Source organism: Microtus ochrogaster, linkage group LG7_11, assembly GCF_000317375.1.
Source record: "Microtus ochrogaster isolate Prairie Vole_2 linkage group LG7_11, MicOch1.0, whole genome shotgun sequence".
NCBI classification, from domain to species: domain Eukaryota; kingdom Metazoa; phylum Chordata; class Mammalia; order Rodentia; family Cricetidae; genus Microtus; species Microtus ochrogaster.
This window is the reverse complement of record NC_022032.1, coordinates 735,847-751,559: the sequence shown is the minus strand read 5'-3', so window position 1 is coordinate 751,559 and position 15,713 is coordinate 735,847. Positions and strand designations below refer to the sequence as shown.

The window sequence follows — 15,713 nt, the reverse complement described above, 5'->3', positions numbered from 1 at the left end:
GGCTGGTCTCGAACTCACAGAGATCCGCCTGCCTCTGCCTCCCGAGTGCTGGGATTAAAGGCGTGCGCCACCATCGCCCGGCTTCCTGGCTCCATTTCTTGTCGCCCAGTCCTTTTCTGGTCCCCAGGTTAGGCCCAAATGGTCTGTGGTCTGTTCTCCCTAGCAGTGGCAGGTCAACCTTCTCAACCTTGAACAAAAGAATGGTTGCTGGCAGCACCTGTACATAGAGCATCGGTCCTAACATGGTCGGCCTTGACAAGGTAGTCCACCCTAGACCGCTGCATCACTGCACATTGACAGTGACGTGTTAGCAGGTCATTAGTGAAAAGAACAGAGGTTCTCACAAGACCGGTAGCGAAGGGCTGTTTACATGTGCAGTAAAGTCCATCAGCGTCAGTCTTCATGCAGAAAGGTTTTCCTTAAAGTAGTTTCTGTAGTAGTAATAAATGCTTGAAACTTCAAAAGTATTATATATATAGTGAAAGATTGTCCCATGAAAGTCTCCATACCTCTTGGTCTCTCTCCTGGAGATGTGATAGCCACTGTTTAGTGTCCTTTATGGATGCCGGTGCCCTTTCCGCCAGGTTGTGCATTTGTTGTTGTTTTTTTATGCTATCCTTATTGCACTTGAGTGGAACCATAACTGAGCATTCCTCTGTGTGTGCTCTGAAAGCCTTTTCCACCAGAATTCCCTTCAGAGCAATGCACACACACACACACATACATACACACACACACACACACACACACACACAGAGAGAGAGGGAGGGAGGGAAAGAGAGAGAGAGAGAGAGAGAGAGAGAGAGAGAGAGAGAGAGAGAGAGAGAATCCTTGTCTAGCGCCTAAAAGTGCTGTTTGGTGTTCTACTCAGTCACTGTGGTGCAGTTGGCTATTGGAAGACTGAGTGGTTCATAATTGGTGCTTCTTAAAATAATACCACAAATAACATCCTTGTAGGTAAGCCGTCACTCATACACAGCTATTTATCTGGTTATTTATACATTCCTATGAATAGAATCAACAGATTTACAGAGTACACACATTTTAAAGGCTTTGAGGTGTCTTATGCCAGCTGCCAGAAAAGGCTGTACAAAACCACACTTCTTCAGGGGTACACCAATCTCACCTTTTCCCTGTGCTGTTCTTAACACCAAGGTCTTCATTTTTCTAAGTACCTTGTAAGATTAGTAAAAAAAAAAAAAAAAAAAAACAGTAACTTTTCAAAGGACAAGTGCTTACACCAAGAAAAACTATCTAGCAGAAAATAGCCTTCACTTCTGGTCCTCCTGCCTCCAGCTCCCAAAAGCTGGAATCACAGGCCTGTGCTACCACACAGTTTGACTCAGTGCTGGGGATGGAACCCAAGACTTCCTTGCCTGCAAAGGCAAACACTTGACCAGCTGAGCCACAACTCCTTAAAAACATCTTCTGATACAAAACGAACCATGACCTGTGAAGACAGTTCTAGAAGAAAGGTTTGGGTGGTGGCAACAGAGATCAGTTCCACATTTAGGGCTACATGGTGGGGGTGCAGAGGCAGAAAACACGCCAAGAAAGCCCACTGTCCTAAGGTAACTACTTACAAACCAGGCTTTGGTCTCTCAGCCCATGGGTTCTGGGATATACAGAATTAGCTTCTTAACCTATAGTCGCACATTATAATTTAACCATAAAGTAAAGTAGCTTTAAATTATTTGTACTACGTTGGTTTTAGTTAATCAAGTGATTGGTTGTTTTGTTTTCATTTCAAATGTTCACTTTTTCAAAGTTGAGCAAAGGAAGACATCACAAACGTTGAACTTCCTTTGCATTTAACAAGATAAGTTAGATCCTACAGAGCTGAAAAAAATACTGTTTGAAAACGCCCTTGACGGCTCGGCATCTTCACAGCATGTCTGCTGTCCGCAAAATCTCTTCCCTGGAACCAGCTGCACTGTCAGCTCCTCAGAAGTCAGTTTCACTGAAACCCAATTTCTGTGGACCAGTTTATGAGAAGACCTTGTCACCTCAGCCTCTAGAGTCATCTGCCCTCAAGTGACAAGACGCACAGCCCAGGCAGTCCGTGCTCTGCCTAGGGCGTCTGTTTCTAGTTTGCTATTGCAAGAATCTGTTTTCTGGAGGAGAGCACCCTGTTTTAGTTTGAAGCCCCAGGGACCGTGACCACCACTTCCCAGCTTTACTGGACCGCATGCCAGCCTCTGCCGTGCATGTCCCACCTTCTCCTGCTTCCCTCCGCCCTGGAGAGGCCAGCTCGCTGTTTGCCAATGGTAACTGCGAAAGGCTGAAGCGTTTTCTTTTTCATTTGGATCATCCTATTTAGGAGAAAGACACATCTGGACTTTTATGCACTAGAAATTATACCAGAATTTGAGTCCTTTGTTCTGTCTAATATTGAACAACACCTACTCATTTCCTCACCACTAAGTGGCAGACTAAAAATAATGTCACCACACAGGATGGCCACCGAAACCGAGGAGCTCTGGCAGAGTACTTAGTTGTTTATAAAATGGCGTTCCAACTTAAGCTGTCCTTGTTACCAAGAGGACTGGAAGCCACTTGGGTTTAATTTTTCCCTCTCCTGCACCGCCTCAAATACCTTTGGAAGCTCCCCACTCTGGGAAATATGAAAGTTCATTTCTTCTGGAATATGCTTAGCCACATACTTGCGAAGGGAAATATGGGCTTCCCTTCCCTTACTCGGTAGCTAAGTGGTAAAGGCACACGTCACCAAGCCCGACAACCTGAATTCCGTCTCTGGAGCCGCAGTGGTGGAAGAAGAGAACCATTTCCCTTAAGTTGTCCTCTGATGCCCCATGCATGCCATGGCGAGTATGTGCATTCGTGTACATGAGCATACATGCGCACACTCGAGCTCTCACACGAATAAATAAGTGTAATTAAAAATGTAGCCATGTATATGTGTGCATACTTTACACCTCAAATTAATGTGATGTGTACGCAATGACTGTGGCTCAGAACCCTAATTTTATCTTCCACCGAAACCTGAGAGCTGGGCTGGAGAAATGGCTCAGCGGTTAAGAGCGCTGGCTGCTCGTCCAGAGGACCTGGGTTTGATCCCCAGCACCCACAATAGGCAGCTCACAGGGGTCACTTGTGCACACACACATATGTATAATTGAAAATAAAATCTTTTTTAAGAATGAGAGCTTATATTTGATAAATGAAGGGTAGAAAAACTAAAATAATCAAGGATGAGACAGAGGTCAGCAGTGCTTCCCGTAGAGCTCTGGACGTGAGGTCATGAGCCACCTTGCTGGACATTGTCCTTCAGCCTCAATTTGGGCAGCGCTGGCCACAATTTGCTTGTTTGCTGTGTTTTGTTTAATGCTGAACCAGAGTCTCCCCATGCTAAGGACTCATTGCCCCTGAGCTAAACCCATAAACCTGTCAGCATACCGAGCATTATTTCAGAAGGTGTGCAGTTGTAGTGAGGTTGGTTACAAGTGTAAACTGGGTGTTTGCCGTGAGTGACATAAAGGACATCTTACAATGGCATCTGCAGGCATACCAAAGTCCGGCAGAAGAGCGAAGCGGACATTGTTGTCAGTGAAGACTTGAATGGAGCGGTGAAGTTCTCCAGCTCTTTGCCCTTCCCCAATAATCTGAACAGGTAAGGCCACAGGCGTTCATCGCATGTATTCTTCTTCTCTTTAGAAATACAGGTCTGAGGTGGCATCTGGTACATTTGTCTGTTTATTTTCATAATATATGTGTGAGTGACTGGTACCTGTGGAAGCCAGAAGAGGGGTCAGGTCCCCTGGAACTGGAGTTGCAGATGGTTGTGTGCTGCCATGTGGATCCTGGGAACCAAACCTGGGTTCTGTGCAAGAGCAGCCAGCGCTCTTACCAATGAGCCATCTTCGGACCCTCTGGGCTTTTGAATGGATAACAAAATACTGTCCTGTCACTGAGAACTTGACAGTCCGTCTCGGCATTCTCGCTCGTATCTCCTCTCCCTCAAAATCTTCTTTGTTGTTATTAATTGGTTGGCTGGTTTTTGCTATGGTGGAGGTAAAAATCCCTGTCTTTGTTCATGCAAAGCAAATGTTCTACCAGCTCCCAAACCATCTCTTTGCTCGATTCACATAACAACTTATTTGTATATCTTATCGTTTTTGAGGGAAGCCAAGACAAGGACTCAAAGCAGGAACCCAGAGTAGAAATTGGGGCAAAACCCTGCCGATTCATTTGAGGTTCCCTTTCCCAGCCGACTCTGGGTCTGACTATGACATGACCATGACATGTCTCCACTCTGAAGTATATTCATTCAGCACGGACTTTGTTACTCCATGGGAAGTCATTTAAGGGCAGGGGTTATACTTTATTCCTCTTTGTGTTCCTCGTCAGGCCCAAACAAACAAAGCTTTGAGGTTTGAATGGCACTGTGCTCTAGTCTTAGAGCTAGAATATAAGTGGTTAATTAGTGCATCAGAATTGGGTCGTAACACAGAAGAAAGCTCCAGGTGGATGGCCGCTCACATATTCAGGGACGGGGAAGGAGCCATATGGATTACAGCAGTGTGGAGTGACACCGGGTGTTCTATAGTTGGGGTCGGAGGGGCGGGGGAGTTAGAGAAGACATGGACAGATGAAGAAGAGAGAGAAGTTTGACTGGAAAGATTAGAGACACGTGGGGTTGGCCCTGAGGGGGCAGTGTGGGCAGCAGGAGCCTAGGGGGCAGTGTGGGCAGCAGGAGGACTTTGAACATTGTATGTATATCCATTAGGTGCTCTCAAATCAGCAGCTCAGGTTCCAGACCAGGGCTGCTTAAAACTTCCACTCAGAGCCCAGCATGGTGGCACACACCTTTAATCCCAGCACTGGGGAGACAGAGGCAGGTGGATCTCTGTGAGTTCAAGGCCAGCCTGGTCTACAGAGTGAGTTTTAGGACAGCCAGCATCCATGACTGAATCCTACCCCGTCTCATGCTTTTGTTTAAATGTGTTTGTATGTGTTTATATTTTTTTTACTCGTTGGCTCTTTGGGGTGCCCACCACCAGCTCCCAGATAATCACATGGAGTCTTAGTCTTACTTATGAATGTTCAGCCTTAGCATAGCTTTTTTCTAGCCAGCTTTTATTAACTTAAAATCTCATCTATCTGGACTTTTACCTTTCTGTATTTCTGTATATCTTTTCTTTCCTTCTTATTCTGTATCTGGCTGTATGGCTGGGTGCCTGGCCCCCAGCATCCTCCTCTCCTTCTTCTCTTGCTCTTCTATTCTCTTCCTATATTTCTCCTCCTATTTGTTCTCTTTGCCTGCCAGCCCTGCCTATCCTTTCTCCTGCCTTACTATTGGCCATTCAGCTCTTTACTAGACCAATCAAGTGTTTTAGACAGGCAAAGTAGCACAGCTTCACAGAGTTAAACAAATGCAACATAAAAGAATGTAACACATCTTTGCAACATTAAACAAATGTACCACAGCATAAACAAATGTAACACATCTTCAACTAATATTCCATTATATGTTTATGTATGTGTGTACAGGTGTCTGTTCTCTGAAAGCCAGAAGACAACCTCAGAGCCTGTACACTTTTTTTTTTTTTTTTGAGACAGAGTCTCTCATTGTTCTGGAATTCAACAAACAGGCTAAGCTGGCTGATTCTCTAAAGATTCACTTGTCTGATATAAGCTTTTTTTTTATATGGGACCTGAGATCGAACTTAGGTCCTTGTGTTTGCAAAGCAAACCCCTCACTCAGCCTGAGCTGTCAGCCAGAGACTGTGCTTTGGAATCTGCACACGAAGGCACCTGACTCAGGCCTCTCTTACCTTTGCTGCCCGCAGTGTCCTGGCGGAACGTCTGGAGAAGTGGCTGCAGCTCATGCTCATGTGGCACCCTCGACAAAGGGGCACGGACCCCCAGTATGGTCCCAATGGTTGCTTCAGAGCCTTGGACGACATCCTAAACTTGAAGGTGAGAGCAGAGTCAAGGCCTCTGTGGTCCCCAGTGGGACATAGCAGGGACTCTTGGCTTTGGGAGGAAATCCAGGCTCCGAGTCTTTGGGCTAAAGCAAGAGGACAGGAAAGCTGAGCAGAGTGACACCGCCACCAGCTCACTTCTGAGGGACTTAGACTAGCGCCTCACTGTCAAGCACTGCGGACAGCAGGGGATCTTGGCAAATACACGGGTTTGTTTGTAAAGAAATTTGCTTTCTGGGTTAGTGAGATGGCTCATCAGGTAAAGATGCTTGCAGCCTAGCCTGACAACCCGAGTTCAACCCCTGCAACCTGCATAGTGAAGAGAGAGAACCAGCTCCTCAAACCGTCTTCCAGTCTCCATGCATGCACTATGACATGCACATGTGCCCCCTCCCCCAGGACACAGACAAACATAGAAGGCACATACGTGTTAAGAGAATTGTTTTCCAATACCGTCTGGGTTGTATTGCAGCTGGTACATATCTTGAACATGGTCACAGGCACCGTTCACACATACCCTGTGACAGAGGATGAGAGTCTGCAGAGTCTGAAAACCAGAATCCGGGAAGACACGGGAATCCTGGAGAAAGACCAGGAGCTGCTGCAAGAGGCGGGGCTGGTGCTGCTCCCAGACAAGCCTGCTACCCAGTGCATCTCAGACAGCAAGGTGAGTTCCTGATTTCCTGTACCTTACCCTGTTTCCCTCTGACCTGGTCTCCGAGGAGACCATCAGCATGACAAGCAAGTTAAGTACAACTTGCTTGATGGGTCAGACCTCTAATGCTTTCTTGTGCCTCTGTTGCCACAGTCATGTTCTGTCCTTCTGGTCAGCCAAGCTATTAGTGACCACACAGCTGTGATGGGCACCTGTGCTCACCCTGTCCATCAGTGTGTGACACAGCGCTTGCCCTGATGTGCTAATAGCGTAGAGGATGGAGCTCACGTTAGCATATGAGAACCAGACTTTGTGCAGGGAAGTGTGGCGTGTACAGGGAACTCCTGCACAGCATAAATAGAACCTGATGTGAGGGGCAGGTTCAGATAAAGAGAGTAGGGAGGAAAGCAGGCATAGCCATGTGGCTTCTCAGGCCCCGGTGGCATCCTCGGTGAGCAGTTGGCTGTACTCTGACTGTTCTTGTGTAGCTGGGAAGGAAGGGTGGAACCTCCAGGTCTCATTCTGTTCTCATCTCTTTGCAGCCAAATGAGGGCCTCACGTCGGACATGGACCTTGTTTTTCTCTTTGACAACAGTAAAGTCACCTATGAGACTCAGATCACCCCCAGACCCCAACCTGAGAGTGTCAGCTGTATCCGTAAGTGCATCGTTTATTAAAATCGACCAGCTGTGATATTTAGGGTGATGCTGGAGGGGGAGACAGGAAGAAAACGTGTTCTGCTGGTTCTGGGGTTCGGAAGCCTTCTGTATTTGAGATATGCAGAGAATAGTCCAGGCACTCTGTGTGTTGGAGGTGAAAGGCAAGAGGATCGGGAGTTTAACTTTATAGCAAGTTGAAGATTAGCCTGGGCTACATGAAACGCTGTTTCAAAAAAAAAATTAATGAAGGTACCTGATAGAAAAACAGAACACAAAACCACAAAAGATACCCCCAAAGGATATACAATAAAAGAAAAGCACTTTGGCTCTGGTCTCCAGCCAGTAAGCTCACCTTCCAGCAAAACTGCTGTTATCAAATACTTGGGCATTTCCCTCAAAAAAATACAGTGTTCTGTACCTCCCTTTTCACTTATGTGTTCTCTTTATCTTCCTCATATTGGGAACACAGAACTGCTTTGTTCTGAATGACTGTATAGTATTCTATTGCACCACTGTTTGGTGGACATTTTAAGGATGCAGCTACTCCCAATTTGGGGCCCCTGTCTCACAGATACATACTTAGAATACATGGGTCAAAGATCGACTCTCTCAAAGAGCTCCCGGACTACTTGACTAAACATTTGTAGAACATCTGGCTAATGCTGCATCTATTTCTTCATTATTAGGGGTGGGGTATCTGTGCCACAGCACACCTGTAGAGATTAGAAGAAAACTTTGTGGGATCAGATCTCTCCCACCTTTATGTGGGTCCCAAGACTGAACTCAGGTCACCAGGCTTGTGTGGCAAGAGCCGTTATCCACTGAGCCATCTCACCTGATGGTGTGTTTTCATGAAAATTTTATACATCCTTAAGTGTGGTGACGATAAGAGCATCTACTGAAAATAACCCAGGCTAGCCTCAACCTCCCAGCAAACGTCCTGCCTCGGCCATCCAGGTGCTGGGATTGTAGGTGTGTGTCACCATGCTTGACTCATTGGATATCTTCAAATCGAATTGGTAGTAGCTTTTAGTCTGCCCTCTATACGATTAATGGAACACCAAAATGTTTAAACTAATAATAAACCATAATGCCTGCAGAATTATGTAATAGTATAGAGATTATATAACTCTAAAAACACCAGCGATGCCATGGGGGCAGGATGTGGTTCCCTGGAGCTGATGCCCTCTCTGACAGCTATTTGTTTCCAGTTCAGGAGCCCAAGCGGAACCTCTCTTTCTTCCAGCTGAGGAAAGTGTGGGGTCAAGTCTGGCACAGCATCCAGACGCTGAAGGAAGACTGCAACCGGCTACAGCAGGGACAGCGAGCCGCCATGTACGGTGCTGGTTTATTGAATGTATTTTAAATTGCCTGTTGGCTTTGGCTCTAGAGAGGTGGCTGAGGCAGGGATCCAGAAGCAACTCTTAGGCGGGACAAGAGGAGACTCTGGTTTGGATGAAAGGGAGTGGTTGAGTGGGCTGACTGGAGGGAGGCCCTTGGACTTCCTAAGGTCAGGGGTTGGTAAATGGGGCAGGCGTGCAGAACTTAGGCCTGGACAGCTCATCCGTGTGCAATCTGGAGCTTGGAGAAGCTTAGTGAGCCCTGGGAGAGGGACACTGCCCTGGCTGGTGTGCGGGGACTTGCTGATAGATTCTCCAATTAGGATGAATGTATTGGGCTATGTGTAGTACCTCAGCTAATTCCATCTTTGGCAAAGACCTTTATGTGTTGGCGTGGGCTAGGAAGTTGTCCTTATGATTCAAAGAGGCTGATTCGGTGACTGTGAGTGATTACGGCCAAGCCTCTCTTGGCAGAGGGTTTTGTTACTATATAGGAAGTGTTCCCAGCTGCCAAGTGTGTCCCAAGGTTCTGTTTCTGCTTCTTACCATCCCCGCAGGATGAATCTCCTTCGGAACAACAGCTGCCTCTCCAAGATGAAGAACGCCATGGCCTCCATGGCGCAGCAGCTCAAGGCCAAGTTGGATTTCTTCAAATCCAGCATCCAGATTGACCTGGAGAAGTACCGAGAGCAGACTGAGTTCGGGATCAGTGAGTGTGCTCCACAGTGAGCTGGAAACGCTTCCCCCTTCTCTTCCTTTCTTCCTGGCATTTCTCTGGCCTTTATAATTCAGTTTTTAACTTCTGTTTTCAGTTTTATGATGTTTCTGTTTTTCATATATTTTTCCTAGCATCAGAGAAGCTGCTGCTGGCCTGGAAGGAGATGGAGCAGGCTGTGGAGCTGTGCGGGCGGGTAGGAGACCCACCCTAGCTAGGGTTCTGTACTGTGGTGTCTGGAGCTTTGTTCTGCCATTTTCCACTTTCTCGTCCAATACTGGTTTGAGCTGCTTTGTCAAAATTGAAGGTTTCCTCACCACATCCTTTGACCTTAGCCAGATTTGCTGGAAGGGAACAGAAGTGGTAGCTGTGGGGAGCCCTGAGATACCAGGCTTGAGAGATGGGCAGAGGAAAAAAAGCAAAATATCAGATTCCCTTGGGAAAACTAAAGCTGCCTGATATTAAATGGGGCATCAGTAGGGAGATCAGTGCCCCCTCTTCACAGAGGTTTCTGCATGAATTCACTGAAACATGGAATCTGTAAGGAAGAAGGGTTTAAACAGAAAAGCTCAGCACAGTATACTTTAGATGCCACTGGAAAGCCCTCTTTGTAAGGTCAGAGAAGGAAGTGTAGCTTGGTGCATTGCGCACAGATCCAAGGCCCTGCCTGCCAGAGCTTTTCCTGTCTTCACTCCCTGTGTGCTGGGTAGGGGACTTTGCCTGTGTCACTTTGTAGATGACTTTTTGATTGAGACCTAACAGGTTTAATGTATACTTAAAGGTACATGGGCATGAGGCCCCCAGAATGGCTCAGAGGGTAGAGGTGCTTGCTGCAGTAAGCCTACTGACTTGAGTTTGATGTCCAGAACACACTTTTTTAAAATCCAGTAATAGCACACATCTGTAATCTCTGTGCACCTCTAGCAAACTGAGATGCAGAGACAGAGAACTGCCTGGAAGCGTACGGGCCGAGTGATAGCCTGGAAGACACAATCAGAACCAACACGGACAGCAGAATGAGAGAACCCACTCCTGAAAGTGTCCTCCAACCTCCACACACATAGGCACTGTGGCAATGCATTCCAGCATGCATACGCAGAAATACATCTTCCAAGAAAAATAAAAAGAATTAAAAGTGTGTGTCCGATCCTCACCAATTTGACACTCAGCCCTAGCACCTGCTTTTGTGTAAGAAAAGATGAAGTGATACCTACTGGGCATCTATTCCTCCAGATACTGTGCTTACTCCTGTTTTTAACCCTGTAGTTAAGCCCTGCTAGAGGTTTGTTTTATGGAAGGAAACTGTGGCTTACGGTTAAGTGACTGCCGAGGGTCTCACACTAGGAAGATCCAGCTTCAGACCGTCTTCCTCATGAGCCCACATTCCTTCTAGCCAGTCAGTGGAAAGTCTCCTGTGAGTTAGCAGGGCCCAGCACATCTCTTGTCTCAGGATGCCCTGGTTATATCAGTTGGCATGAGCACAGCTTTTCCATCAGGAGGATGACGTGAAGCATCTGGTAGAGCGGATGATGGCCCTGCAGACTGATATCGTGGACCTACAGAGGAGCCCCATGGGTCGGAAGCAGGGGGGCACACTGGACGACCTGTGAGTACCACCAGGGAGGACTGCACTGTACCCCAGAATGCATCAACACCCTGTAGAGTTTCTGATGTGGGAGGATTGCCTCAGGGGGTTCTTTCTGTGGGGCATGTCTCCTGGTGTATCACCTTGGCAAGGAAAAGTGACCTCATAGAGTGCAGAGTGTAAGGAGCCTTTCAGACTATGAGAAATACACACACACACACACACACACACACACACACACACACACACATGCATACACGCACTCACGCAAGCATGCAGACCTTTCTGTGGCAGCAGACATGCCTGTTCATCCAGCCCACCCTTGTCTAGGTGTGGCTCCCAGAGCAGGAAGTAGAACTGAGTCCCGAAGTTTGGCATTGTGTCCAAGAGGGGTCAAGGCATCCACACAGATCCACCCTACCTGGAGAACCTAGAGTGCAGTCTTGTGTGCTGGCAGAAGGGTCCCAGGCAGGTGGTTCAGCTTGTCAAGGGCTCTGTCACCTGAGCGATCAGTGTCCCCTGGTGCTCCTACTAGAATTCTTAGGGTGAGAAACCTTAAAACAACGAATTATTTGTTCTCCATTGTATTTTATTTTTTAACCCTTTACTCTTCAAGTTTCCAAATAAGAATCTTCTCCCTCCTTCCCTCCCTCCTTCTCTCTCTCTCTCTCTCTCTTTCTTTCTCTCTCTCTCTCAGTGTGTGTGTGTGTTGTTTGTTTCAAAACATGGTATTATTATATATTGACTGACCCAGTACTTGCTAGAGAGCCAAGAAAGACTTGCCTCAAATTCATAGGAAGACACTACTTCAGCTTCCTGAGTGCTCGGGCTATGTGTGTGGAGCCAGGGTCAGCTCTTCTTCTCAGACTGTTGCCTGTATCAGGGAAGAGACAGGAGTTTATATCTAGCCTTGTACCTACAGTTTTGAGGACAAGTATTTTCTTAGTAAGGCCTAGAAATGGCACCTTGAATCACTCTTGTAGCCAAGCAGAGAAGGAATATAATCCTTAAGTTTGCTCTTGTTTGGGGCATTTGGATTTTCTAAATAGTACCAAAACTGGCAGGGTTTTTTTTTCCCCATTGAGAATGTATGACCAGTTGTCTAAAAAATAGCTATTCTGCTGGTAAGAATTAGCAGACCAGTGCTTTCAATGTCGTTGGTGGACCTTGAGTCTAGCCTCTTCTCTCTTCCAGAGAGGAGCAAGCGAGAGAGCTCTATAGACGACTCAGGGAGAAGCCGAGAGGTAGGTGGTTGTGGCCCGGGCCCATTGTGTCTTGTCTTTGAGATACTGGTCTCCCCCAGAGACCAGGCAGAAGAACTATGCCCCTCTCTTCTGCAGACCAGAGGACAGATGGTGACAGTCAGGAAATGGTACGGCTCCTACTCCAGGCAATCCAAAGCTTCGAGAAAAAAGTACGAGTGATTTACACACAGCTCAGGTAGGCGCTCCCTCTCTTGGTGCGGGACAGGATGTGGAATTAGCCTACACAGTGAAGAAACAGCCTGGTTGCTGGTAGGATCCCTAATAGTCAGGAGCAATGCTGTGCCAGCCCAGATCTCACGGAAGTGTGGCTCGTTTCTTCTTCACAGTAAAACTGTGGTCTGTAAGCAGAAGGCACTGGAGTTGCTGCCCAAGGTGGAAGAAGTGGTGAGTCTTATGAATGAGGATGAGAAGACCGTGGTCCGGCTCCAGGAGAAGCGGCAGAAGGAGCTCTGGAACCTTCTGAAGATCGCCTGCGTGAGTGGCCTCTGCCCCAGCCTCTCAGGTCCCACCCCCTGTGCTGCCACTACTCTCTGAAGAGGCACATGCTCCTCAGCTCTCCTTAGCTGGCACTCATTTGTGACGTGGAGTAGACAGGAAGGCCTCTTTGAAGGGAAGGTTTTTGTGAGGTGATTCTATTTACCCATGTGGCTACCACAAGTAGAGACACTCCAAACAGCATTGTTCTTTCAGAGTGTCGGAGGCCAGAAGTTAAGAATCCAGCTGTTACTGGGCAGTGGTGGCACCTGCCCTTAATCCGCCAGACAGACGCAGGCCGATCTCTGAGTTAAAGGACAGCCAGGACTACACAGAGAAACTGTTCCTCGGAAAAACAAAAAACAAAGCCAAAAAGAGGACTTAGGCCCCCTCCCCCAGCTGCCCCGGGTTTAGTCCCTAGCAAAACACACACACACTACCTGCACATGCGCGCGCACACACACACACACACTACCTGCACATGCGCACACACACACACACACACACACTACCTGCACGTGCGCGCACACACACACACACACACACGCTACCTGCACGTGTGCACACACACACACACACACACTACCTGCACGTGCGCGCGCGCACACACACACACACAAGCACGCACAGGCAGCACACCTATGATCCCAGCACTTTTTGAGACAGGAGGATGGTGAGTTGAGGCCAGCTGAAGCTATGTTGTCAATCCTGTCAAGGTGTTAGGGGCGGATGAAGAGGTGTCACTGGCTTGAAAACACCTGATGATGTCAGAGCCCAGAATTATATCTGGAAAACCCCTTTTCCAAATCGGCCATATTTGTAGGTTCCAGGAGTTAGAACATGGACATCTCTTGTTCAGCACTGGTTGGCCCTCACCCCGGTTTCTACTGCTGTTGGCACCGTAGCCAGACCTTCTTATGCACAACTTCTGATTTTCAGTTAGTGGATATTTATTGTACATAATAACTGGGTTTCATGGAGACAGGTGCATACAAATATATAATGTATTTTGACCTCCTCCTCCGTAGTCCACTATTCTTCCTGTTTTTAACCGCTCGCCCTCCTACTCTTCTCATTCCCTCTGCTTTTATGGCATGTGTGGGTATTTATATATTTATATATAGATTCACCAAGGAGAGAAAACGTGATATTTGTCCTTCCAATGGCTGAATTTAATAAGATTATGTCCAGCCCCATTTTTCTGTAAACATAATTTTATTCTTCTTATGGTTGTAATAAATCCCGTTGTGTCTGTGTACCACATCTTCTTTGTGTATTTCTCTGTGGGGCTCCTGGGTTGTTTCCATAACTGTGTTACTGTGACTAGTCCTATAACACTAAATGTAAGTGTCTCTTTTGTATGTTCATTTGGAGTCCTTTGGTAAATACTGAGGAGTGGTATACTGGATCTTACGGTAGGTCTATCGTGTTTCTTTGAGGAGCCACTACACTGGAGTCAATACCATTTCATATGTCCACCACAGAGTGTAAATGTTCCCTTTTGTATGTGTCCTTGCCAGCATTTGACGTAACTTGTTTTCTTGATGCCACTGTTACTAGGGCAGTTGGAATCTCAAGGTAGTGTTAATTTGATTTTTCTAATAGTAATGTGGGACATTTCTTCCTATGTTTATTGGTCATATATTATTTTATCTTTTGATAGCTGTCTGTTCAATTAACTAGCCCATTGGATTGTGGTTTTCTTGGTCTTCAATTTTGCATATCCTAGCTATTAACTGTCTGTCAGACGAGGGGTACAGGCGAGGGGTGCTTCTTTTGCTGTGTTGAAACTTTCTGGTTCCGTGCAAAGCCATGCGCCCACTCCTTGCTGTTATTTCCTAAGAGCTTGGCACTTTGCAAAATATCCTTGTCCGTGCTTGTGAAATATTCTCCTTATCCTATCCTCTCGCCATTTCAGATCTTAAATTGAGATTTTGATCCATTGGAGCTGATTTGTGTGTGTGCAGAATGCGACATAGGGACCTGGTTTTATGTTTTACATACAGATCTCTAGTTCTCCTGGGACCATTGGTTGAAGAGACTGCCTTTGCCCTCATGATTTGTTTTTGTGTCTTTGAGACAGGGTCTCTCTGTAGCTTTGGACCCTGTCCTGGTACTCGCTCTTGTAGACCAGGCTGGCCTTGAACTCACAGAGATCCGCGCCTGCCTCTGCCTCCCGAGTGCTGGGATTAAAGGCGTGCGCCACCACGGCCTGGCGTGTACACACTGTCTTAATGCAGCTATGGTGGCACTCAAGGAGGAAAAGTAAAACAGAAGGAAGAAACACTGGCAAAGGGAAAGAACCAAGTTAATAGCATGCCTGGAATACAGGAGCTGCTAGGAGAGGGACCTGTTATTGAAAATATACCAGGAAGTAAGAGAAAACGGCAAAAGAAAATTTCAATCACTAGTAACGTCAAGAGCAAAGAGCACCTCGCATGGTGGCGCACACCTGTGCTCCCAGCACCGGGGAGTCTGGAGCAGGAAGTTCAGGGCTAGCTGGGGTGACATAGTAAGACCCTGCCTCAGATAACAGAACAACCCAGAAGGGCAAAGAAAGGGAGGCGACTTATTATAGAAGCAAGATACAAAATGGTGCTGTGTAAAGATTTTTTTTTAAATTTTTATTTTATCTTCATTGGTGATTTACCTGCATGTATGTTTGTGTGAGGGTGCCAGAAGCCCTGGAGCTGGACAGATGTGAACCATCATGTGGGTGCTGGGAATGGAACCCCGGTCCTATGAAAGAGCAGCCAGTGATCTTAACCGCTGAGCCATCTCTCCAGCCCCTTTCTAAAGATTCTTGACTGGAGCGTCCCTATAGGCCAAGGGAGGAGATGGCGTACTGGGAGATTCACAGTGGCAGGGCACAGTTCACAGTCACTGCTGAGAACTGAAGGAGTCCCAGTCAGGAGCATTACTGGCAGGTTTCCCCGGAGATGGGAGCTGGGGGATAGTTCCTCCTGTAAGAACAGAGAGGGGAGGGGAAATCTGAGATAATACATGCTGCCCTGCTCTGCCATCTGCGTCCACTAAGTGCCCAGCACTGTGTAATCGGGTATGTGGGGGCTGAAT

The 15,713-nt window shown here is 47.1% G+C and overlaps 1 protein-coding gene across 1 annotated transcript in view; it reads left to right on the top strand.

The window, feature by feature from the left end:
* Positions 1-15,713, top strand: part of Ikbkb (inhibitor of nuclear factor kappa B kinase subunit beta) — a 47,400-nt gene that overhangs the window by 25,543 nt on the left and 6,144 nt on the right. Inside the window, exons 9-19 of the mRNA XM_026786855.1 lie at positions 3,524-3,631; positions 5,811-5,940; positions 6,418-6,612; positions 7,143-7,257; positions 8,471-8,594; positions 9,157-9,308; positions 9,449-9,510; positions 10,811-10,920; positions 12,094-12,143; positions 12,240-12,339; positions 12,491-12,638. Of these exons, the coding sequence (XP_026642656.1) occupies positions 3,524-3,631; positions 5,811-5,940; positions 6,418-6,612; positions 7,143-7,257; positions 8,471-8,594; positions 9,157-9,308; positions 9,449-9,510; positions 10,811-10,920; positions 12,094-12,143; positions 12,240-12,339; positions 12,491-12,638 (1,294 nt within the window). The remainder of the gene's footprint in view (positions 1-3,523; positions 3,632-5,810; positions 5,941-6,417; positions 6,613-7,142; positions 7,258-8,470; positions 8,595-9,156; positions 9,309-9,448; positions 9,511-10,810; positions 10,921-12,093; positions 12,144-12,239; positions 12,340-12,490; positions 12,639-15,713) is intronic.